The 25414-nt window shown below is 45.9% G+C and overlaps 1 protein-coding gene across 1 annotated transcript; it reads left to right on the top strand.

Moving 5' to 3' along the window:
* The first annotated feature begins 1345 nt into the window (after positions 1-1345).
* Positions 1346-21879, top strand: FBXO21 (F-box protein 21). Its single transcript, XM_064522326.1, has 12 exons — positions 1346-1793; positions 4187-4322; positions 6621-6715; positions 8814-8935; positions 10775-10921; positions 11777-11910; positions 12170-12306; positions 13121-13297; positions 14104-14236; positions 16811-17001; positions 17999-18156; positions 21248-21879. Exons 1-12 carry the CDS (start codon positions 1558-1560, stop codon positions 21424-21426), a joined length of 1845 nt encoding a protein of 614 aa, XP_064378396.1. The 5' UTR covers positions 1346-1557; the 3' UTR covers positions 21427-21879.
* The last annotated feature ends 3535 nt before the right edge of the window (positions 21880-25414 follow it).

Below are 25414 nucleotides of genomic sequence, written 5' to 3'. Positions count from 1 at the left end.
GCAGTCCAGGCAGGACCCGAGAGGCCTGAGCAGTTTGGCCGGCAAGAGGAATAGCTGCAGGTGGCTGGAGCAATGAGCCGGGACTATGGGCATGCCTTTTTACATGGGAACGTCGTGCACTCTTGTAAGGGGGTAGCAATTGGCCTTTATTTAAATAGATTGCTTTTTAATGCTCCCTGGGGAGCAGGAGGACAGATTGCCACAGATGTGATTAGGGCAGAAGAGCAGACCTCCGGGGAGGGACATGCAGAAATCTAGATTTAAATCAGTGCTGCATCTATGTTAGTTGGCCCTGAACTGATCCGTGTGGACCCAAGGGCTCGGGGAGCGAGCCTGCTGCCGGAGCCCCATCCCTGCTGGGGCGGTGGGGTGGTCGCTGGGAGGCCCCACCAATGCAAATCAGATCCACGCTGAGGTACCGGAGCTGGGGCTGGGCTCAGCTGATGGAGGAAAGACCCTACGTTGTCTGCAAGCAGCAGGAGAGAGGAGGAGGAGCGGCCATGTGCACGAAGGTCCACGGTCCTCGCCAGGAGCCACGCTATCCTCTCACCGCCGAGAACGGCAAGGAGCAGTTACCGTACTGCCGCTGGCGTCCCTTTGGCTGCTCCCCCCGTCAAGGCCTACAGTGTCAGGCTGGTGTGGGGGGAACGTGGCCACCAGCCCTGGTGTCACCTCCGATGTGGCAGTGGTGCTGCCTCAGCCATGGCAGTGGTGTGACCTCAGTGGTTACCTCAGCCATGGCAGTGGTGTCACCTCAGGGGTTACCTGAGACATGGCAGTGATGTGACCTCAGGGATTACCTCAGCCATGGCAGAGGTGTCACCCGAGGGGTTACCCCAGCCATGGCAGTGGTGTCACTTCAGGGTTTACCCCAGCCATGGCAGAGGTGTGACCTCAGAGGTTACCCCAGCCATGGCAGAGGTGTCACCTCAGGGGTTACCTCAGCCATGGCACTGATGTGACCTCAGCCATGGCAGAGGTGTGACCTCAGAGGTTACCCCAGCCACAGCAGCGGTGTCACCTCAGCCATGGCAGCGGTGTCCAACGGCAGTGCTGTGACCTCAGACACAGGCTCGTGGCTGCCTCTGCTGCGCCCTGCTCGCCCAGAGAAGAGGGGCCCGCAGCACTGCCGGCCTGGCTCCCGACAGCCCCGCCGGGGTGCGGGGCGGCCCCCGGTCCCGCCCCAGCTCCCCCGGCAGCCCGGCGCGGTCAGCGAGGGACGGGACGGGGAGGCCGCGGCCTGCAGCCCCGCCGGCCCGGGCACTGACGGCTCCTCCCGGAGGCGGCGAACTTTGCAGACGCTCCCTAGGCGCCGCCAACGCCCTCGCGGCGGAAAGGCGCCGCCCCGCCCCGCTCCGCGGACGCTCCCTGGCCCCGCTGCCCTCGGGCGGGCGAGGCGGAGCGCCGCGCGCTGCGCTCCTCGGGGCCGCGGCACTTGGCAGACGCTCCCCGGCGGTCGCGCCGGCGGCGGAAGCGGGAGATGGCGGACGCGGCCTGACCCCTCCCGCCGCCGCGCGGGGGGCGGGGCGGGGCGGGGCGCGCAGGTAAACATCCAAGATGGCGGCGGCGGCGGGGGGGCCGCGGGGCGCGGCGGAGGCCGAGGCCGAGCCGGAGCGGGAGCCGGACGCCGACGGGATGGGCCTCACCGACCTGCCGGGCGAGCTGCTGGAGCTGATCCTCTGCTGCGACGTGCTGGGCGCCGCCGACATCGGCCGCGTGTCGTGCACCTGCCGCCGCCTGCGCGAGGCGTGCCAGCCGCACGGCAAGGTGTGGCGGGAGCGCTTCCGCCTCAGGTGGGCCCCGCCGCGCCGCGCCCCGCCGGGGCGGAGACCCCCCCCCCCCCCGGCCCCTCCGCCGGCCCCGCGCCGGCCCTCGGCTCCCGGCACGGCCTGGGCGCCGCGGGGCCGGCGGCAGCGCTCGGCGCTCTCCCCTTCTCCGTTCCCCCCGCCGTCTCCTCGCCTGGGGCCTGCCGAAACCGGCCGGCCGGAGGCCCCGGGCTGCCCCCGGCCTGGGCGGCTGGCTGAGGGGGGAGAGCTGGCTGGCAGCTGCCGGAGCAGGGGCGCTTCCCCGGGCTTGTCGGGCCCCGCGGCCAGCAGCGGGGGTGGCGTGTGGGGCCTTTCCGGAGGGCAGTTTCCAGAGACGCCGAAACCCTCCGGGTGGCATGTCGCTGCCTGTGGCCTGAGTTCCCCCCGCCGGTACTCACCGGGGCCTGGCGAGGGCACAGCTGCGTTGAAACCTATCAAAAATGTTTTAACGGGGACTAAAGCCTGATTACGCTTGTTTGCATTGCTTTCAGCAGCTCTCGAAACAGCACTCGCTGGAGCCACCAGCCTGTCTAGGACAGGGTGCACTCGCCTGCTGCCTGGTCTCGTCTGCGTTTTGGCACAGGGCGAGCAGCGATACTGCTTTCGCTAACTGCTGGTTGGCTTCTGAAATTGAGCTTAGCACAAGTGAGAGGGTTATTTTCTCTCCACCTGTGAAAAAGCATGCTGAACAATTACCGGTTCTCCAATTCACGGTTTGGGATAGCTGGCCAGATACTTTCACTGATTCGGTGGCTCTAATTTCTGCAGCAAGCTTGAACTTTTGAAATGGTTCAGAGCCAGCGGTTGAAATTGAATGTGGTAGGTGATTAGTACATGGTGCTGTCCTCCTCTGCCTCTGATGGCAGAGCTTCTGGCAGGCGTCTGGGTATTGACCTTGTAGTCCTGGCTGGATTCCATCTTCAGTAATTGCATTTTATCTCCCTAAAATTTTCAGTATAATTTCAATCTCAGAAATTGTTCTTTCTCGTTCTAAAATAAATGGTTGTAATTGTTACTACGCTGCTGCTGCCTTTCAGTGATAGAGGATTGGCTAGGGATCCATCAGGAGAAAGGTTACTATGTAATGTGAAGTTATTTGGTTAGTTTTTGAGGTCCTTATGTAACTGTAAGTACAGGGTATTTTATCTTCCACTAGTAATAAAGTATCTTCCATGTGTGGATGGATGCAGCGATGCATTTTGGTCAGTTGGTGGTAAGTCTTATATAGTGATTTCTTTAAAAATAGTATGTTAATGGCCTGAAAAGAATCTAAGGCAATTGATGTAATTGAAAGAAGAAAATCTGATGTGATGCTTTATGAAAACTAGTAGTAACTGACAGAATATCAAAATGTGAAATAACTCCCCCTGTAAATTACAAGAGGCCTCTCTTTTTCTCAGATTTCATTCCCGTGCTGCCCACAATATTTCCCTCTGTGCTGATCCTTATGTTTTAAACCCAAATGATCTTTGTGCCTTCCGAACAGCCATGTGTGCTGCTGTGCTGGCCTATGTTTTATTGCATAGGGCTGTCTTACGGTAGCACATGCAATAGTGATGCCACTTTATTAGGAAAGGTACTGCTAATAATAGCATCCAAACTGCTAGCTGAAAATAGGTTTTCAATTTGCCTACCTTGAAGTACTTCTTAGTAAGCTATAAAATCTGTTTTAGCTTTTGGACTTCTGGACTCAGAGAAGCAAGCACAGCTTTCTTTTACAAGAGAGACTTTTTGTATTTGTTACATTAAAAATGAGCTGCAAAAGCATTTAGCTGTCATGATTTGATTTCAGAATTCTCTGTTTTCCTCCAGTAGGTGTTGCCACCAGCAAGCACAATAGAGGGAGCTCTATTTTGTGCATCCTTTTAATTAGACCCATAATGTAGTAGGAAGAACATAGGACAATGAATTCTCACTCTGTTAGATGACAAGTTAGCTTAAAAGCAATCCATCTTTAGAATGGCAAACATTTTTTTTAATTATAAAACTCTGCATCTCTTTTATAGATGTGATACCTATGTTTATTTTATGAAGCTTTAGAGGAAATCCCAGAAGTGCTTAGGATATTTAGATCTTGAAAGACCTGGAGAGTGGACCTCTCAAAGGTTTCCTGTTAATGTTTGCTGTTAACAGGCAGCAGGAGAGCTTATTTTTAAATAACCAGAAATATTCAGATTAAATCAACTGGATTTAGGCTTTGATGTTTGAGTCAGTCTTTGGATTAATTTATTAAATTAAATTAAAAGGTGTACAGTGTCTTAGCAGCGTCTCAGCTACTCAAGTCACATGGTTAAAATAAGGAACATTTTACAGTTCTAGGGATTCTCCATGATGTTGAAGTATTAACTAATGAACCTGTTCCTTTATATCTTGTTGTATAGGTGGCCATCGTTACTGAAATACTATAGCCAAACAGATAGTGTTAGCTGGCTTGAAGAATACAAAGCACGGCACAATGCTGGCTTAGAAGCCCAGAGAATTGTAGCTTCATTCTCCAAAAGGTTCTTTTCTGAACACGTAAGTAATCTTCTGTATATATTTGTGATAGCCTAGCTATTTGTGTTTAGTACTTTTTATTAGTTCGTCTTCCCGTTTCCCTCCCCCCAATCTTTTCAGCTATCCAGTCAGAAAATTCTTAGTACTTCAGTTTGTGTGAGAATGCTAGACCATCAGACAAAATGGAAGAAAAAGTGCAAAATCCAAGGTACAAACTCTGTAGAGCCAAAACGCGCTCTACACATTGCCTTCAGCTGTTAATGGAAGTCTCAGAGCATATTTAAAAGCTCTTTGCTCATTGCCCCATGTTCAGACCTGGCTCTAGGAACTCGGCAACTTCTGAAGGACCAGTAGTTTGCTTATGCGTACCACAGCCTGTCAATTTATCTCGCTGCGGACCTTGTGCAAGGGTATGCTCTTCTGTGAGTTGTCAGAAGTCAAAATAGAACCCAGGCACAATAATTGCACTGAACTGGAAAGTATGTTATTTAAATTCTTTACCCGACCATGGCACCAAGATATTTTTGTGTTCAGTGTGTTTAAAGGAAAAAAAAAAAAAGGAAAAAAAAGAAAGAGAAGAAAATTTCATCTCTTATTTTGCGTGTGGGACAACTGCTATTTGTATTTGCTGAGTTGATGGCCATACTTTTTAGGTAGCTATACAGTTTGGGTCAACTTGGGACTCTGTGAAATGAGCATAAATGCTGCTGATAATTCTTGCTGAATTAGAAAGTTTAGGCTAGGGCCACTAAATGGCTGAGTTGGTGATAGCCCCCCCCCTCCAGCTCCTTTATAAATACATTGTGGTCCAGTAGAGGATTTCCCAAAGGTATAGGGGACTTGTGTTGAAATCCTCTACTGGATTCTCAGGAAAGGTTGGCACCTAGATTTTCAACTGTGAAGAGAAAGACCATGGGATCAGCAGGGTTTTGGAGATGGGTGTGTCTTACCTGTTCTTTTTGAACTGCACTCTGTCTGCAGCAGTTAAACATTTGACCATGGAAAAATGTGTCAGGGAATTAACTGGGAGAAGAGGTTCCTGGATTGCAATCCTGTTTCACCTACTGCAGTCAGGTATGCAAAGACTATTGAGGGACCATTCAGCAATATCCAAAGGCCTAATAATTAGAACAATCTCCTGTGGGGCTGGAAACCTTAGTTTGATTCCCTGCTTAGAGAAGAAGGGACTTCCAGCCCAGGTCTGCTAGAACCCAGCTGAGTGTCCACTAAGGTACAGACTGTAATGGGCATCACTTTTTCCTTATTCTCTTAGCCTATGTCCTGTATTGACAAGTTTGAAAACAAAAAGATTTGTTACAGTTAAGGCAAAGTTTAAAAAAAAAAAGAAAAAAAAAAACTCTTCCAAATTCTGGAAGAAAACTGTTTCGAGTACAGATACGTAAATAGTTGTTTCAAAGAATTCAGTTTGGTCAACACACTGGAAACTCCTGGTTAGCACATGTCAGTATTGCTTAATCCGATGAGGTTTTTAATCATAGGTTTGAAGCTGAAACAAAGGCCCTTGCATGAGAACCCCTGCAAATGCAAGATCTAAAGTATCCATTTTTGTTCGCTTTGACTTCTAGACACTACTGCTCACTGCATAAGGCAGCTTCACACCCATTCCAAAGAAGAGACTCTAAATACCAATCAAAATCATATTAAAAAAAAAAAAACTCACATGTCACTATAATGGAACTCCTCTAGCTCTTTTGCTGCCCCGCAGCCCATCTCCCTCCTGTTCTAGGTGTCGAGTATGTTCTTGTCTCACCTGGTGTGGGGCACTTCAGTGCACCAGCCGCATCATCTTAAAGGTAACTCTGAATTAGCGCTAATTGGGAAGCTGGCATTCCCTTCACCTCCTGCTTACTCGGAGGAGCTATAGCGGCTGTGACCTGTGTCCGCTCCTTCATTCCTCCTGCCAGTAGCAATCTGCTGTACCAGGGAGGGTATGTAGAGGTTCAGTTGATGACAGACAAAAAGTTGATTCCACCTTAAAACTGCTTTCAGATTGAGCCCAGTCTGCATGGGGTGCAGTACTACTGGGCTGGCCCAAGCACCTCTGTGGGAACACTGGTTGCTCTGGTAGCCAGCTCACATTGTTGGAGGATGCTGCTGGGTCTCTCAAAGGATCCTTGTAATAAATTTTTAGAGTTTATTTAGAGGAGGCCATGAATACATGGTGAGCTGGATATTCTGAACATAGTAAGTATTTTTCTTTTTAAACATCATAGAAAATTGGTTTTGAGACTTTTCATGAAATTGTTATTCAGAAAAAACTCTCTTGTGCTATGTGTAACTCAGTGTCTGGTTTGACAGGTCCCCTGCGATGGATTCAGTGACATTGAGACTCTTGGGTGTCCGAGTCATTTTTTTGAGGATGAGCTGATGTGTATCCTTAACATGGAAGGAAGGTAAGAAAAAGTGAGAGGGATTTGAAGTGGAAGGGATTTTTTCCTCTAGCAAGAAAACTGTACTGTGGTGAATGCCTGGCTTTGACTTCTGTGATTTTTGTCATTCTTATAAACCAATATTCCCAAGCTTACTGAGGCTCGGAGGTATTGATTTGTGTTTAGTTTCAGAACAGATTTAACATTCCCAGAAGAAACCATGTACAATTTTCTACAAGAAGGAGGTCCTCTAGCTTTGTGGTGCTATCTGTTGCTTGCTTGTTTCCTTGCAAGTACATGATGTCTCTCAGCACGTTCCATGTACCTTCTTCTCTGCAGTGGCCACTATCTTAAGGAATTTCTGGGTGGGGGGAGGTTGTTGTTTGGGGTTTTTTATATTTTACCTGCATCAGTTTACTGAACTGATTTACAGCATGTTCCCACAGACAGTTATACTGGCATAACTGAAGAGGTGGCTTGCTGCAGCAGCACAGGAGGCAAGCAGGAATCCTCCAGTCAGTATTGCCATCCTAAGTCCCTGTGTCATGAAAGCACAGCCTTTTTTTCTCCCATTGCTTTTCTTATCTTTAGCAAGTTGGTACAATTCTTGTCCCAAAATAAACAAGTGAGTTTAACTGAACCACTTCAAACTTTGCAGTTCCATAAATTATTCGGATGGGTATAATGCCAAGCAGGTAAATAAAACTTCTGGTTCTCCTCTGCCTAGGTGTTCTCATTACCATAGTTAACCCTGAGCAATGTAAGTCATTTGTTCATTTGAAGGTCTTTCTGTTAGTAGCATGTAAACCAGGCTGCTTTCCACTGTGATATGAAGCAGCAATAGATTGCTCTTAATGTAGCCTAATAGCCTTGATTAAAGGGGCTGTTAGTAGAGCTTGAAAAGACATCAACTGGAATGACAATCATCTCATTTTTGCTTTTTTCACATCCATTTTGTGAATTCTCTATTTAAACTGGGATTAAACATCTCTCATTTGACAACTGGTGAAAAAGCTTTTGAGCCTTTGCACTAGCCAAATGCCTCCCCATAAAGCGGAATTGATGCTAATTACACCCTGATTAGGCTGCAGTCATTGCCATTCAAGAGCATTAGGCTAAATCATTTCCCTGGAAGATATCCGAATAAAGCAGTTGTCCCTATTGAGCATCCCAGTTTATTGGTAGAGTATAAAGAGTTATGAGGTTTGATTGTTCTCCTGTTCAGCAGGATGGAGAAGACTGATTTGACCTGCAATCTGGAGCAGAGGAAAGGCAAGCAGGGGAAGAGGCATGTCTCTAAAGAAGAAAATTGGATTTGTTTTAAAGACATGGCCATAGCAGTGTCTAGGAATCAGTATAATTCTCCCCTGTTTTGGGGGGCCAGGGCTTTGTACCATTCCTAACTATTTGGTGTAAAAGTGTTTTGTGAGGGATTGTCTAGATTTAAATGCCTCTAAGTTGGTCTGTTGTATTTCAGATGATGTTTTCAAACATTACCTGGATAGTAATCAGCTCTCTACTGCTTTTTCTTGGGCACTCTGCCTTTTATTTAGAAACTGGAGGGGCTTTACTGTATCAACTGTAAGGCTTTGGATTGCATAATCTACAAGCCAACTGTTGACCTCTTCATGTCTTTTCAGAATAACAGGATTTTTGCTCTGGGGATTTTTTTTTCTTCTGAATATCATTGGACCTATATTTATGTGCCTTATTGATTTCTTCAACTGTGAGAGGATATTTCAAGACTGTATTCTAGAGGGATCCAGAGTCAGACAGAAGATAATGTTTTATGAATAAAATATGGGATTTTAATCAGATATTCCTGAGCTAGTTTTATCAGGATCCGTGTTGTTTCCCATGAGATTATCTTCTCAAAATGTTATATTAGTGATAGGATGAAAATCGGAGATAAGAGCAATATTTTGTAGATATCTTAAGATATGTTTATTTTGACAATGAGTTTGCTCTTAACATTTGCCTGTTTGGTGATAGTAGTGTTGTCAGTCTTATTTAGAAAAGCGGTATTCTAAATTGTACACTTGTGTTCACTGGAAAAGTTAAACCAAATGTTCACCCTTAAAGTGCTTGTTTAGGGCAATACTTTTTGTATTTAAATACGCAGGAAAGGTCTCACCTGGAAGTACTATGCAAAGAAAATTCTATACTTTCTACGGCAACAAAATATATTAAAAAATCTGAAGGAGTATCTTCAACGCCCTACTGATCGACAGTCATTTTTGGAGGGTAAGTGTTTTTCTGGCAGAAACCCCATGAAGAACACTTAATGACAGCTTTCCATCACTGTTGTTTTACTTGGAGAGAGACTTCCTTGCTTGTGTTTCAGCTGGCCTTTGGAGAGTGACTCAAAATTAGATTTGGAATTTGGGTGTAGCAGAAATCTTCAGAAACTTACAGTAGGTGCTGAGGGTTGCATCAGAATATCAGGATTCCATTAGCTTTTATCAGTGCTGTGTGCTTGAATATCTGTGCATGGACAGGTGAGTAGAGAAGCAATGGAAAAATGTTAAAACATTTACATTTGCATCTTGACCAATGTACTGAAGAGAGCAGCAGTTATTCAGCATCCTAATTAGCTGATGTTGCAGAAGCATCGTAACTGTGGACAATGGGCTGAGTGTGGCCTGTCAAAACAACTGGTTTGATTTCTAGCCATCTCCCTGCCATCTTCCTTCCCAAGAGCTTCTCAGGTGTGGGTGAGAAGCAGGCTGCAGACAGGGTGAGTTTTGGCAGCTCATAGCCTGTGCGCTGTGACTTTCTCTTGAGAGCTGTGTGACCACGGTCCTGTTGTAACTGTGCACTGCAGAGCTGGGTAATGGATAGATGTTCAGTCGCATTGTGGGAACGCACATGCATGCTGCTGCAAAGAAAGAAAAGGTATTTCTCCAATTCATGCCCTCAGTCTGGTGGATTTTTCTCTGCTTCAGGCTTACTATAGAGAAGGTAGTATTCTAAATGTGTTGAAATCTGCCATCATCTGTAGAAGAGCCCCTTACTCTTGATATATATCTCAAAAAGGCCATAGGAAAGCGTCTCTAACACCAAAGCTGGTTCTTGTAAGTCCCCTTTGAGAAGGGACTATGCTGGGGCAAGAAAGGAAAGCCAAAGGTGGCCTTTTTCTGGGAATATGGAGGATGGTTAATTATGTAGGTTATCATATGGGCCCTAAATATACGCATTTATCTGCTGGGCGGGTGCTGTTGAGCACCAGTAGATACACCTGTGTGAAATTTCACCTGGTTAGCATGGGGGACACTAGGGAAAAAAGATGTGGCTTGGGGCCCTGCTGGTATCCACCTGGCATGAAGGCACTAATGAAGCACTTAAGGAAGAGGCATGATCTCTGCAAAATTCTTACAGGTGAATATAGTTGATTCCAAAGTTTGAACAGTATGGAGGCTTTGGAAAGAGCGGTGGTGACAAGGCAACAAGGAGAGGATTCTGAGAAAATTCTTTCTTGTTTTGTTCTGTTATAGTGGTCTCTGAAATGAAGATGGAGAGCCAGGCTTGGAAGAGAAAGATGAACATAGCAGAAGAGGGAACAGTGAGCAAGAATAATAGTGGTTGAGGGTGTGGCAGAGAGAAATCAGAGCTGAAGTAGAGATGAGGCTGAGATTATTTGAGGCTCTGAATTAGAAACGTTACAAGTTGGGAGGATGCCAGGAGATGCAGAGAGTGGCAGGAGATTTGGCTGGTTAAACGTGGTCTAACACAACTTACCCAGTTGATGTGCAACTCTATTGCTTTCTCTTTCAAGATGGTGAAAAGGGGAATACTGAGTTTGTCAGAAGAACAGGAGGTTACATGTGTGACATCTGAAATCTTGAGGCTAAACATATGCTTTCCAAAGTAAAATTGCTTTATTTTAATTGGCGGTTGTTATGTTGGCTTGTTCTTTGCTTTTATATGTTGGGTTTATCACATTATATGCAAACTAAAAAGGAAAGCTCCTGTGTTCTGCAGCATTTGCCTGTTCTATGCCATAGAGCTGCAATATAGGGTAGATAAAAGCTAAACAAAGAAAGAACTGAAGTCCTATTTCTTATGTAGTTTGTTTTTTTCCAGGTGCTGTTTTAATTGACCAATACTGTAACCCTCTATCAGACATCTGCTTAAAAAGTGTCCAGGCACAGGTCGACGATATCACAGATAAAGTGCGCAAAGTCCTGCGGACAAAAAATCCAAGGCATCCCAGCTTGGCTTCCAAGGCAGGTACTGTACAGAAACATGTGCTTTACTGCAGAACATTTCTGCGGGGCTCTGGATACAGGCAGACAAGGTGAAACAGCTGTAGAATTATTGCAGCATAAATAGTTGTTGTTCCTAGTCCCCTTGCAAATGCATTCTGACACTTGCTTAACTATCATGCAGATAAAAGCCATTTGTTCAGCCACAGAAACGCAGTAGATCAGGCTTGTCTGTTCATCTCCTTGATGTTGTCTAGGCAAAAAAGTTGGGGGGGGAGGGTGTTCATTTGCCCCTGAAGTCTGAAGCAGTCCCAATATGTAGCCAGAGAAAGCAGGACTGTGGGGCGGTCTCTTCTTTTTTGCAAGTCTTAGAAAGTTAGCAGCAGTAGAAAAGATGTGTGCTTTAAGATCTCCAAAGGTCAGGCATCCTCTTGCTCCTTGGTTTGCAAAAGCATTCTCTAATGTTTGCTCTCCTTCAAGGAGAGAATGAATGCCTGGCTGCATCTGTATATCTGGGGTGGCCAGCCTGGAACTCTTGAGCAGTGAAAATGTACCTCCTGTGACCGGATCGTGTCACATGTCCAGCTGCAGTGCTGTGCTGGCCTGAGATGGCTTGATTTGGTTCCCTAGCTGTGGGAGGAAGCAAGGCAGCACCGTTGCACAGCCGAGCTGCAGGGTAATCTCCTGAGCCAGGCCACGTTGCGAGTGGAGTGGTAGGGTTCTGTGCTGCCACGGTCATCTCCAGCCAGCGTCTCTTGACTATCTGAGCTGCGATTTCTTTTGTGTTCTGAGTCCACATGAATTATGGTGTGAGGCTTATATCAGGAGGGTTAAATACACTTGTTTTCTCAATCTTTATTGCTCTGTGCCTCTTTTTTAGGAGAGGTCTTGATTCCAGAAGTAGAGCTTCAGCGGCAGGTACTTGATGCTATGAATTGTGTCCTATATGAGCAGCTGAAATACAAAGGAAATGAGCTGGATTACTATAACTCCCTGAATTCATACATTCACCAGGTATGTGTATGTTAGGCAAACACAAGCAGGCTGCAAGGCTTGAAACATTTGATTGGTGATGGTTTTTTGTCCAAAGGTAGTCAGGCAAGTAGTTTTCTCTCAAGAGAATAATTTGCTGTAAACTCAGTATGATGTCATCTTTTAATGCATGTTCTGTCAAGTCTGTATTTTCATGTTCTGTATTTGTGAAATCAAACCTTGGGTTTTCTGTGTTTTTTTTATTTTTAATATCCTACACTTTTTTTTTTTTCCTCCCCAGGTTTTGATTCGCAGGACAGGAATTCCAATCAGTTTGTCTGTGCTTTATTTAACAATTGCCAGGCAGCTGGGAGTCAAACTTGAACCAGTCAACTTCCCTAGTCATTTTCTGCTGCGATGGTGTCAAGGGAAAGAAGGGTAAGTGATTCACTAAATTTCAGAAGTTGTGTCCACACTAATAAAAGCCAGAAGTCATTTACAGCTGCGTACCTCTACCAGAATGTTTAATTATTTTCCATCTGTAATTATAAGCTATGCTGAGGAAAAGATCAGACCTCTAAAGAAGTTTTCCCAGAACTCAGCTCTGCTGTTAATGAATTGTAACAGATTTTGAGTGTGAAACAACAGTAATCATGTGGCAATGTTTCTCCTACTTAATAGAATTATGAAAAACTGGAAAGAAAAAAGGTGCTGATTTCACTTAACCTTTTATACAGAACACTTACTAGAGGTCATTGCTGTTCTGCTGTGCACTCATTTCATCCTCAAAATCAGTTCAGGAAATCTCTGACCTGGTCTCGATTAATTGAGAGATCTGTATTTTGTGAATGACTTCAGCAGTCTAATTCAGAAAAATGATTTTGTCTGTATCTACCCCTTTTGGAGCTGTGCCTCAGATGCCATAGGCATGGGCTTTGTTGTGTTTTCCAAAACGTCTTTGTAATATATAGTAGCAATAGATATAGCAAACCTGAAAATATTTGAAGAACTGGCACGATGGAATGAAAAAGTCTATTTAATTGCTCTGTCTTTTCCCACATATGTTTATCTGAAGAGGAAGGCAGGAGGAGAGAGAAGGTAGCAGGTAATCTTATGTTAGGAGGAAGCTGAGATATGAATGACGCTTGTTTTAAACACAAGCTTGAAAGCACTTAGAGGAGAGCAGAAATAGGTAGTCCTGCTTTACTGAGAGACCCAGCATCACAGTGTAGTTTCCTTGATGTTTTGTTAGAAGCACAGATATCTTTGACTACACCTACATTGATGCCTTTGGAAAGGGGAAGCAGTTGACGGTGAAGGAGTGCGAGTACCTCATCGGCCACCACGTGACAGAGGAGTTCTATGGAGTGGTGACTTCAAAGGAGGTCTTGCAGCGTATGGTGGGAAACCTCTTAAACCTTGGAAAGCGGTGAGTTGTAACTGAGGAGCGTCTGGCCTGTAAAGTCTGTGGAAAAAAAACCCAAAATATACTGTCCGCATACCCAATACTTCTTCTTAACAGTATTTGAGTGCTTTAATAAGGTATCAGTCACGCCAGGTAATCTCTTGAACTATGAACATTGTGTTGCAGTGTTTAGTTGCTCTTAATCACCTGCAGCGATATTGTGTGAAAGCAGGAATATTTAGTAAAACTAGTTTCATTCAAGGAAATGCACAGATCACTTTTTCTATGTGAGAAGTTGATAAGAGCAGTAAAGTATTATCTACCATTCCCTTGAGTGCAGAGACCTTCATTATGATCAGGTAGACAACCCGTGTGCTCAGATGAACAATTTCAAAGGGACTGTTGTTGTTTGTTCAAAATCTTTTTTTAATTTTCAAATGCACCTCTTAATCACTTTTTGAAGTAGTAGTAGGCAGAAGTCACAGAGTGAAAGAATTGCTTTAGCTGTAGTTAAGCAAGGGGAACAAAAGCAAAGTTTAAAAGGAAGCGAACATAAGACTTGGAGAGAAAATTCTCTGAATAGGGTTATCTGAGCAAGTAGGATATTGGAGAAGTGGGAGGGCAGAGTCTGGCTAGCAACTGTGTAGCATTTTTCCTTCTGAGCAGGCCAGTGGCAGTGTTGAGCAATAGTCAGCCCTGGAGTCCCTCCTGTTGAATGAGCGTACTGGTACTGTGTAGCATCGTTTTCGGTGGCTATCTCTACATGCTGGAGTACTAGGGATAGGGGTTGGAGAGCTAGCCTTACAATTGAGTTTCTTTTTTGCTGGCAGAGAAAGCACTGATCAGTCTTATCAACTCTTGCGAGACTCGTTGGATCTGTACCTGGCCATGTATCCGGACAATGTGCAGCATCTAATGCTCCAGGCTAGGTTATACTTCCACCTGGGAATCTGGCCAGAAAAGGTACCTCGCCACTCGGTCATATGTTTTCTGATAGGCTAAGCACTATTAACACTAGTTATTGATTTGGACTACATCAGCTTGCATTATAGTCTGCCACAAGTTGTTTCTGTAATAAATGCAGCTGAATGAGTTATCACACTTCAGAGAATCGATTCCTACTATATGAAGCAGGGAAAGAGGATGATTCTTTCTTGCTTGCACTAGGGGAGACTTGAGAACAGCCTCGAGTCTGAGTCATAAGTTATGATTTACTGCCTGGGTCTGACGGTTTATCTTGAAACCAATACTGTGGACTTCAAGCTGAAGCTGTAAGATACAAGAGCATTCTACGTGGTTTATGCCTAGATTATAGTGGTGGTAGAACTTTTGCTGGACTCATGCAAAAAGTGATTACTTTATCATAAAATTTACAAGAAATTATCTTTTACAAACAGGACCAAAGCTATTCTCGGAAGCCTTAGCCACATAATCAGTGATTGTTGTGAAAAAGCAACTTTAAAAAAAAAAGGCACAAGGACAGGAATATTAATATTGCCTTCAGCCTTGAAACTTGAGTCTTACCATCTTGTGACAGTGGCAGAGAAGGAACACAGCTAAAAGTTGTCTGGATCATTTGAGCCTTTTGCTAAATTTGGGGAAGGCGCAGGGAGGAAATGTGTAACTCAAAACAAGTGTCATTTCTGTGGTGCCTCACTACAGCAAAGGGATGTTCTGAAGTCAAAACTTCCTGTGCTGCTTCAGTGAAGCTTATGCACATGGGCAATGCCTATGCCCAATCCAAATGTTAGGTTTGGGGCAGGGCGGAGAAGTACCACTTAAAATCCAGGACAGCTAAGCAAGAGAGCAAAGCTTTTCCCACTAAGTGGACTGAAGAATGGATCGCTGGAGAAGCTGCCTTCTTTTTGAAGAAGTTGCATGCTAAGCTTGTTTGCCGCCATGAGAAAGAAATGGCAAGTTTTAGAGTCCACAAAAAAATAGCAGCCCAAACTAAGAAACTGTGTGTGGAGACTCGCTGAGCTGAAATGGCAGATGTACTTGAATACGGGACAGATAAGTGAAACACTGTAAGATCTTCCCCTTTATGGCACTCAGCAATGTGATTGTAAAGCACTGGTGCTTTACATATTTGCAATTTGCTGACCATCAGGGTAAATAATACACCCTATGGCCGAGTTTTAATGTTGTGGTTTCTCTGCACCAAATTGCCAGACACAATGAAAATGTGTAACTTCTTTTAGTGATAGCTAGACGTTTCAGTATCACATCCTCATATGCAGCCACTCCTCCAGGCTGTTAGGTGGAATTGTAGTTAGCCAGAGAATATTACATGTTCGACAGAGCAGAATCCACCAGAGCTGACAGCGGTCTGCCGGATTTGTAGAAATTGGTACAAAATATCAAGGGTTGAGCAGAGCTATCTAGCTTCCCCTTTCTATAGAGTCTTTGGCTTTAGCATCCTTTTTAAGGCATTAAGATGCCAGTTAGGTGAATTAAAGTGGCCAAGAAACCTGAACTGCTTCCTCTTCTCATGCCTGATTATTTGTCTGTTCTTCCAAGTCTGTTTTCTTGAACTCTTGGTTGATGTTCATGCTGAACTGCCTCACATCTGTATCTCTCTTTGCTTTTGCTGCTGCTCAAAACTTAGAGGCAGCCAAAGCCTCCAGCATATGATCAAGGTGACAGTCCTCTTCCCAGGGGCTGAGCTGCGTCAGATGTCCAGTTTTGGTGCTAAGGCAGCACTTGAGGTATCTGATGTTGGGACAGATGTATCTGCCTTTCCCCAAACTATTTAGGCAGCAGTTCTGGTAAGATGCAGGGAGGAAGAAGAGTAAAACTTGTACTGCCAGCCTCTAGCAAGCTTTCCAGCAGCTCTCATGCCCTGATGCTCTGACATTGTGCCGGAGGGTGTTGGTAGCCTGGTATTCTGGATCTACAGGTTTTGTTACTTTGAGAATACTTTAAAAGTTGGTGTTCTTGAGACACTTTGAGACAAGCAGGTTCTCCATCTCTTGCTCTTTATTTCACAGCACAGCTAGTTTATTTGTGCTTCCCTCTCCTCTGCTCTCTTCTTCCTCTGCCACTCTCCCCAGAAATGTTGAGGAAATTTTTTTAAGCTGAAATGTTTGTTCTCAGGTACAGCAGAATCATCCGGAGTTGCTTCATGGCAGCAATTCGGGAGACTAGCAATAGCATTCTCTTAACATCTTGGGAACCTTGAAATGGTCTCCTTGATGCCCTATAGTTGCAGAATGTGACGTGATTAACTCGCATGGCTTTAGTTTTGGGGAGTTATTTTGCTCAACAGTGACCTTCCTAGGAAGTAGAGAGCTTTACAAATAGAAAGAGAACTGTCTGCACTTTCTTCAGGCTAAGCAAGTGTGAAGAACTCCTTGGGACTGTGTAGCTAGAGCAAAGATCCTCAGTCAAGTGTGGAGAGCTCATGTGTGGGTGGACTTCTAGGCCTGGGCACTTAGACCCAACTAACCTGAGAAGTATATCTGTGTGTGTGCTTGTAAGTGGTGGACTGCTGTAGAGACTTGTTCTGAATCTGTCTTCTTGTTTTGGTTGCTGAAGGTTCTGGACATCTTGCAGCATATTCAGGCTTTGGACCCGTCCCAACATGGGGCTGTCGGATACTTAGTTCAACATACTCTGGAGCATATTGAGCGCCGGAAGGAGGAGGTGGGCCCTGAGGTGAAGCACCGATCAGATGAAAAGCACAAAGAAGTCTGCTTTTCTATCGGGCTGATTATGAAACACAAGAGGTGAGCTCTTCCAAACCTTCCCTGCGTTAGCAGGCTGCACTGTAACAAATGCAAAGTGTTTGTTCTCACACTAATGAAACATGATTTTATCTGCCAAGGAGATGTCTGGAAAAGAAAATGCCAGGCACACGCATCTGTGTTGTATATCACTTAGAAAAACGGGAGCAGATCTCTCTGTCTCTTGAAAGATCAAGCGTATTCACTGCTGTTTGCTCGCAGAGAGGTTTGTGAGATGACTCATCTGAGCCATCATACATCGCATACGTAGAACTTCACAGCACAAAGCTCTCAAAAAAGCATCAGTAATCAGTTAATGAACTGCTGTGGTTTCTAGAGGAATGGTGGAACAGAAGCAACTTCATAAGATGTGATAAGGCTCATAAGGTAGCTTATCAATCTTTCCCGCTGGTATTATTACCACCTTCTTCCCCCATTGCACAGAGGCTTTGTGTTCCTGTCTGTACTACTGTGCTGGAATGACATGCCAGCACTGTGTTACCTCAGCCTCTGCTCTGACTCAGCAAGACATCTGGAGCACGCTTTAGGGCGTCAGCAGTGGCAGTTATGATACCTCACAATTAATTGCTTAAATATTCTGAAAATAATGCTGGCTTTGTGTCTGGGAGTTCAATATTGTGATTACCATGTCTTTGTGACAGGAACAAAAGTAATTGCCCAACATGGTAGAATGGTTCGTTTCCTCCCTGTTTTTTTTGTTTCCTGTTCCTCCCAGTTGCTGATGTCCCAGTCTCAAATTTAGTTTTCCTTTGTCCTCAGCTGTTTGTTCTGTCTATTTACCCAGTTACTCCTAGCCCTTTCCCCCATCCCCAAGGCATAGAGACAGACACCCACACTTCTCTTGTACCAGTTTTTCTCTCCTCCTCCATCTTGTGTCTGCTCACAGGAGGCTTCTAGCCTGTTTGTGCTGTATGGCCCTTGAGGAATAGAGGTGGCTCTGATGTTTTCATGGTCTTTGTGGTGCAATGTTTTTAATTAGATATGGCTATAACTGTGTGATCTATGGCTGGGATCCTGCCTGCATGATGGGACATGAATGGATCCGAAATATGAATGTCCACAGCCTTCCACATGGCCCTCACCAGCCTTTCTACAACGTGCTAGTGGAAGATGGCTCTTGCAGATACGCTGCCCAAGGTGAGCAAAGGAGTCTCCTGTGCATACCGTCTGTTCAGAAGTACTGAAGGGGTGGATTAGCTCTGCAGTGGCAAGTATTTGAATTGTGCTAGGGGCTGTACTGAAAATGATAAGCTCTTTTAAGTATGAAGCATAAACTGTAAGTCAAGATTGAGGCAAAAAGGAAAATGATCTTGAATTTGTGGCCGTTTTTTTTTTTTTTTTTTGCTCTCGAGATCATTACTGCTAGGAAGGAAAGTTAAGGACCACTTTGGTGTAATCTCCTCTTACTGTAGAAGTACATGGTTTATTCCATAAAAACCACTCATGTCCAAAGCATGATTGCTGCTTTTAAAAGAGCTGATTCAAGTTTTGCTGAAATCTGCGGCTCTCACTCTGTGAAATTATAGTTGTGCTTTGGGCGGAACCTCAGATAGGAGGTAATGAGAGAGTGTGGTGATTTGACTTGTCAGGGCGTGGTCCTGAGCAGCTTTCACCATAAGACTGAATGCGCCAAGATCCCGGAGAGCATGGAGAGCGTGGCTTTGAGTGCCATCTCTAATGAGAATGGGCCAAAAATAAGTCTCATCACAAGTGCCAAGAGGTGCAAAAATCTCTATTGCCCATTCTTAATGCAACATACTGTTTAAAAACAAACAAATGAAAACACCCGCCAACGACAAAAAACACGAAGTCTCATCTGCTGGGTCTAGCGTGAGGTTAGGACGTAAGTACCCAGCTCAGGTTCAAAAACAATAGTACGGCCATAACTGTCCATCGTAAGCAGAGTGTTTTCGTCTCGTGTTCGTTCTCTGTGAAGGAGGCATGCCATCCAGCTGGCAGGGCAGCTGCGCAGCCTGACCACACGCTTCTGAAAGAAAACGTGGAAGCTTCTAAACAGGAAATGCTGGGACGAAATGCAGCTCAGTTCTTTCGCTAGAGGGTGCTCCTATCTTTGAAGGTGTAAAGTGTACAAGTATGTCTGATTTTTCTTGAGATTTACCTTATATTCGATAATCCAAAAAGATAGTGTGGGGACCCAGAGTACATGCAGCTCAGCCTTATTGTTCGTATTAGGCAGTTTCTAGCATCTGAGTCTTAAAAGAACAAATTCTTTTGTGCAACGGATTGTTATTAAAATGTGCACTGTAGTGAAAATTAATTGAATAATTGTCAACAAGTGCTTCTGGGGCTGAGTCATCTGTTCTTGTTTCTTCTCTCCCCCCCCCCCCCCCCTGTACACTTGCTTATAAACAATTGGGTAATGCTGGCTGATTCCAGAGCACAGCATATTTTAGTTAAGCTGTAGGTTGGCACTGTCATCTCTGTGGCTTACAAGAGTTTTGATATTTCTTGGGGAAAAATGAGGGTTTTGCCCTTGCTTACTGAAACCTCCCTGCCTGTCTGTGAAGTGTCTTCTTCTAAGTATATCCTCAGGTCACTTGGGAATTGCATGCTTCATAACTTGTCCATCTGACTTTGGGGGAGGGAATATTACATTTATTTACCGGAAGAATCTTAAGTAAATCTATACGCAGAGTTTTATCTAACCAGCTCAGAAGTAATGCCAAGCTTATTATAGGTAATTGTAGTTTGGTTTCAGAGTCCTTCCTGTAAATTCCTAGGTTGAGCTGTAGCTAATTGCAAGACACCTGTTCTATGCGGTGAGGTTGGTATCTCACCTGTTCTTTCTTGCCTTGCCTTTGTTTTGTCTCAGCACAGGCCAAATACTCATGGTTCAAAAACTGCTGCTCGGCATGTTTCTGAGACTCCCAGCCTAGCGGCGAACCTCCCTTGTCTCAATCTCTTCCCCCTCACCAGCTTCTGTTAAGTCACTGTGCTTGTCACTTTGTACACAACTCGCTGCTCAGCCATGTTTCTGTAAAGCTTATCAGAGCATAAATGACTTTCTGCAGTTGTGCAGTACAAGAAAATGGTACTTTGCAAGGCTGTAGGACTGCACCAGCCTGCTGGGGTACTAAGATTTTGTGCTTTTGGATGCATGCACTGACGCGTGGTAGTTGCTACCGAAGTGCAGCTTGCTCGAAAGTGCCTGTATGGATTAACATGACTCGTATGCGCTCTCTGTAGTGACCTGAATATGTTTCAGATTAATTTCTCTTGAATTATGTTCTCTGCATTCCATCTTGTCCCACCACCTGCCTTGTAGAAAAGTCAGACTTTGACTTAGGCAGATTTTTCTGTTTACCTGTGTACCTGGCAGTGCGCTGGAAATAATGACATCGCTCTGGGACTGCTGCAGGGCAACTGTACGTGTGATTTACTCCTGGGCTGCCTCTCAGTCACACTGCTTTAAGCAAATAATGAGGGACCAAACAGGCTGTTGGCTTGGGTCACCTTTGCATTGTGGTGCTAGCATTTGTAAGCGTTGTTTAAGTGCTGTGTTTAACTACGTTAAGTTGGTGCCTTTCTTGTAGGGAAGAGGAAGTGGGGTGCTCTGGGAAAGAATCAGCATGTTCTTAGGGACTTTCTCTTGCTGTTTTGGGAAGCTTGGTTTTAGAGAAGTTGATTTTGTTGCACGAGACATGGCTGAAATCCATACTGGTGACTTAGAGGGACAGGGCGCTCTAGGCTTCTCCACCAGGACAATTTTGTGCAGTCAGCATCACCTTGGAGCATTTGAGAAGGGTCTCTGCTTGGAATTCATCTCCCATGGGACTTGGGGGATCAGAGCCTAATGCTGCAGCTTTTTCCCAGCTGGGAGTGACAGGAGCATCAGGCTCTGTCCTCTTGAGGCCCTGTTGTCTCTCTGTGCTACTTAGTGCCCTGCACACAAAAAAACAAGACTTGTGGCCTGCAGAGTGAGAGCAGGTCAGCTCCAGCTCTAGCCTGTCAGGCAGGAAATGTGGTTCTCCAGCATAAAATACTTTTCATGTCACTAGTAAATGGTGCAAGCATCTGTTAGGAAGTGGAGATGAGGCTTTGTAAGCAATCATGCTGGCATACTGTGCACTTGTTTTCCTGGATTGGGGTTTGTTTTGCTTAATAGTCAAGAGGCGGTATTTCTGGAGCAAGACTTGAAGTGCAGGATTTATTTCCTTGCAGCAGGGCATTTCATGTAGCGATAACTGATTCTTTTCTTTCTTGACAGAGAACCTGGAATATAACTCTGAGCCTCGGGAGATCCCTCACCCTGACATCGGCCGTTACTTTTCAGAGTTTACCGGCGTTCACTACCTACCAAATACCGAGCTAGAAATTCGGTACCCAGAGGATTTGGAGCTGACACATGCCACAGTTCAGAAGATCTACAGTTCAGGCAAGGAGTGAGTGAAAAAGACATTGCGAGGACAGAAGCAGCTGGAGTGTAGCTTTATCCTCTTTGCGAGAATTGCCCGGAAGGCAAGTTTGGCGACAATCCTTTGGCTTAACGTATTGAGAACTGCATTGCACTTTGTAACCGGTGCTATAGCATCTTCCTGTTGCCTGCGTGCCCGTATTGGCCCAAAGGCACAAGGACATGTTGGTAATTGAGACCAGGCGTGAGGATCTTGCGGGGACAGTCATGCTAGCAAGCACGTTGTCCTTTAGGAAGGATTTGCACATACTCTTTGTTCTGTGACTGTCTTGCCTAGACTGTTGATGCAGTGAGATCCCTACTGTGGAATAAGGAAGACCCCTCTCTTCCAGAGAAGGAAGTTGCTTGTCCTTGCAATGTTTTGTTTGGTTTTTTTTAATGTGTATCCCATCCCAGTGGTCATTTTAAAATATCTCTTACGTTTCGCTGTTGTCTTCTCCCGTCTGAATTTTTGCTCAGATTTTGCTTCACCTCCGTAGTCTGATTGTTCGCAGAGCTACTGTTCCGATTCTGAACCTCCTTATGGGCCCTGGCAAGTACCCCAGCTACAAAAACAGAAGCAGCAAGGCTCCCTCGATTGACAAGTGTGGTGGTAACTCTGAAATCCAGTTGACCAACTTGTGGATGGTACAAACTCTCCTCGTCAGAAGATGAGCTCATAGCCCTTTTCCATGTCTGCTAAATGCACCCAGCCCATGTTCTTACCCTTGTTTTTCAGTCTGTCCATAATGTGCGTGCGTGTGAGGTGGGAGCTGCAGCACAGCTGCGAATGCTCCCAGGACATCTCCGAACTGCACTGCACTGTTTTGTGGAAGCTTTGAGGTCAGTGCTGGTGTGACTGTTTGACCTCTGGGGAGCTTCTAGTCACTGTAGTCCCTGATCTGTAGGTATTTATTCAATACAGGGGGATCGTGACTGTGCAAGGAGACTGGCCAACCTTGGAATCAGCCGAACCAGGTGTGAAGAAGATGTTCATGCCTGCAGCTTGAGGCCTTCTTCCTTTTTGCCAAAAGAGAATGGACTCCCGTGGGGGGTGGGGAGGGTGTACGCACCCGGAAGGGAAGAGCTTTAGCAGCCCCGGGCACGTGAAGACCTGGCAGGATGGGGTGCGGACTGATTCTATGCGCATATAAAACAAACATAGCTTTGTGGTTTCTGAAGCAAGACGCGTAGGCCAGCTGCAGCTAGTGCGTCCTCTCATTGTGCAGCTGCAACACAGTAGCTCCGTCAGAGGTGAGAACTAGGTGTTAGGCCCTGTAGAGTTAGATGGATGCTCTTAGTTCTTTATAGCACTTCAAGTATCACCGTGTGAAGTCACACGCCTCTCCTTTTGAGAGAACACTTGACCTGCATGCCATCCTTCCGAAATACTGAGTTCTGGTTTAATAAGAGAAATAAATACTGAAAGCCCAGAGCTTTTCCCTGTGGAGCAGAGGTGGTCTGCAGGAATCTTGGTGCTTTAGGAGGAACAGCCCTGCACAGTTAATGCTGAGAAATGAAGATGGTTGTACCCCAAGTAGGGTCCTTTAAGAAGTCTAGACTGAAATGAGCTTGGGAGGAGGAGGAGGAGGGGAGACTTTTTTCTGCAGAGGTAGGGTGGATCTAAGTGAAAGCAGGGTAGGGAAATACTGGGCGAAACCTGAACCAAAATCCATCCCTCTTATTTCAAGGGTTGGAGTAGACTCTTGAAGCAGATTCCAAAAGATTCCTAATTAGGAGGTAAGGTAGGGAATGAGTTTGCTGGATCACAATACTTATGCTCATGGCTGAGAGTAGGCACAGAGGAGCAGGGCTTGGGTCTCTCCATTCCCAACCTCAGCTTTGATGACCCTCACTATGTGACAACAAATATGTCAGTGAGTTTCCTGAGGCTTTATGCTCCCCTCTGCCGAATGGGCGGTCTGTTGATGTCTTGTGCCTCGTGAGCACACAAGGAGGTTTACCATGTATAAAGAGTCCTCAGCAAAAGGTGCTGTCTGAGTGCCAAGTAGAACTGTGCCATAAAATAGCCATGGGAGTCAACACAAAGCTGGTCAAAGCTGCTCCAAAAGCTAGTGCTGGACTTAAGTATTTAATCCACTCGAAAACACACTGTGTACTTTGTAAGCTGATGGGGGTCCTGGAGCAGCCCACAGAGCCCATTTTGCCCATCTCGCCAGGGGCACAGTCTTACAGTCTAGAAAGAGTCTGGGCAGGAGGGAGAACAGGAACTGCTCCTGGCTGCGCTTCACATGCACTTCCCCCACCCACAGACTCAACCATTTCTGCTTTTGCATGGGGTGTAACAGCCGTGCAAGGAGAGCGTTATCATGCAACAGTGGGCAGACATGCAAGTGACTTAAGCTCACAGGCAACCCAGTCAGCCTGACAACTAATACCTCTCATGTTCTGCAAACATTATGTAGTTAGAGAATCTCAGTTGTCCTTAGACAAATCTGCATGCACCACACTAAAAAGAGCAGCCAAATGTCAGTTGGCAATGATGAAAGAGAGGTTTCATATGGCACCACCAAGAGCGGCTTTGCTGTGCAGACCAAGACCCCGAAAAGTGTCAGTGCATGGTTATATGGATTTTCGTGTTGTCCAGGTACACTGACACATCCTTGTGTGCACCAAATTCAGAAGAGACTGAAGGCATTTCAGAGTTTACTGCACAACAGCAGCAGCACAGGTCCAAGTCAATTTTGGGTCTTCAGACACAGCCAAAGGAATAAGTATGTATGTGAAGCCTAATCCTTCTTGTTCCGGGGGATGAAGTAGGCCAGCCACCTTGTTCTGTGTTTCTGTCGCTGGCTTCGGGATAGCCTGTGTTGCATGTTGTGAGTCTGTGTGCAGTTTTGGTCTTACTGAGGAGCAATTCCTACGTAAGTATTTGCGGCTGTGGGAGGCATCAACCCAGGCATCCAAAGGAGCCAGGGCAAACACACACAAGGATACCTGCCTATCCCTGCTTGAGCAGCCTCTAAAAATGCATGTCAGTTCTGGCAGACCGAGCACTGGAGGTCCAGCACAGCCAAGAAACACGTCTTTGGGTTGACGGAGGTCACACGTTCACCTGTGCATCGGGAGGCTCTTCTGCTGGCCTCTTCTGTCCATCTCTCCCCTCGTGGCAGCACAGGTGTTCTTGCAGCAGCCTCACTAACATCATGGCTTCCCCAAGAAGACAGCAGTGGATCCCAAAAGTTCCTTGTGTCCGTGAGTAATGTCTGGGTCAGCAAGAATGTACATATGCTAGAGATTATAGATATATATGCATATACATCACAATTTGTCCTCTGTTGTGTCTGCACAGGCTTCCCTTGAAAAAAGGGATGCTCTGTTTTCTGGGGCAGGCGGAACTGTTGCCCCCTCGTGTTGTCCGACTTCACTCACCAGCCTTTCCACCGAGCAGAAAGCCATTCCTGTCTGGTCTGGTGCAGCAGCAAAATCTTCTGGTCCTGGGTCGCCTTGGGACAGAGGAGTGAATTTTGTGCTGAGCTAATATTGTGTTTTCCCTTTTCATTCTGTATCAGCAGCCATCTGTCCCATAGACAGGACACTTGGGGTGCTATCAACATTCAGATGGCTTTCTGAAGGCTTGAGGGGAAAGGAAAAAAGAGGCAGAGGGAAGAAAGGAGGCTGGGAGGTGGCAGGGCAGGGAGCAAGTAACAGTAGCTGTCTGACGCACAAGAAGAAAACTGCACGCAGAGGGGCTGGGCAGCAACAGTAGGACAGTGTGGAGCAGTGGCGTTGCAGGCACTGGCTCAGTCTGCTGTGGGGACTAGTCGTGTTTCCAGCCCCACCTCCCTGGAAACTCAAGTCTGTTATAAAAGGTGCTGCCATTCCCTGAGTTTCTTGAGCAGAGTGAGGGCTTTGGAAAGACCTCCTCCTCAGAAGCTCGTTTTCCCTCTAGGGCAATGCCTGCTTGGTCCCTGACTTCTGCACCCGCCAGCAGGCCCGGGGCAGGAGAGGGATGGTGAA

The sequence above is a fragment of the Dromaius novaehollandiae genome, chromosome 17 (assembly GCF_036370855.1).
Source record: "Dromaius novaehollandiae isolate bDroNov1 chromosome 17, bDroNov1.hap1, whole genome shotgun sequence".
Taxonomy (NCBI): domain Eukaryota; kingdom Metazoa; phylum Chordata; class Aves; order Casuariiformes; family Dromaiidae; genus Dromaius; species Dromaius novaehollandiae.
This window is presented reverse-complemented; position numbering and strand designations above follow the sequence as displayed.

Bases quoted from the DNA above. Each gene is read 5' to 3' on its own strand.
- FBXO21 (XM_064522326.1), top strand. From the start codon at position 1,558: ATGGCGGCGGCGGCGGGGGGGCCGCGGGGCGCGGCGGAGGCCGAGGCC. The intron at 4,323-6,620 runs GTAAGTAATCTT...CTGGTTTGACAG, and splicing joins AAAGGTTCTTTTCTGAACAC to GTCCCCTGCGATGGATTCAG. The intron at 18,157-21,247 runs GTGAGCAAAGGA...CTTTCTTGACAG, and splicing joins TTGCAGATACGCTGCCCAAG to AGAACCTGGAATATAACTCT.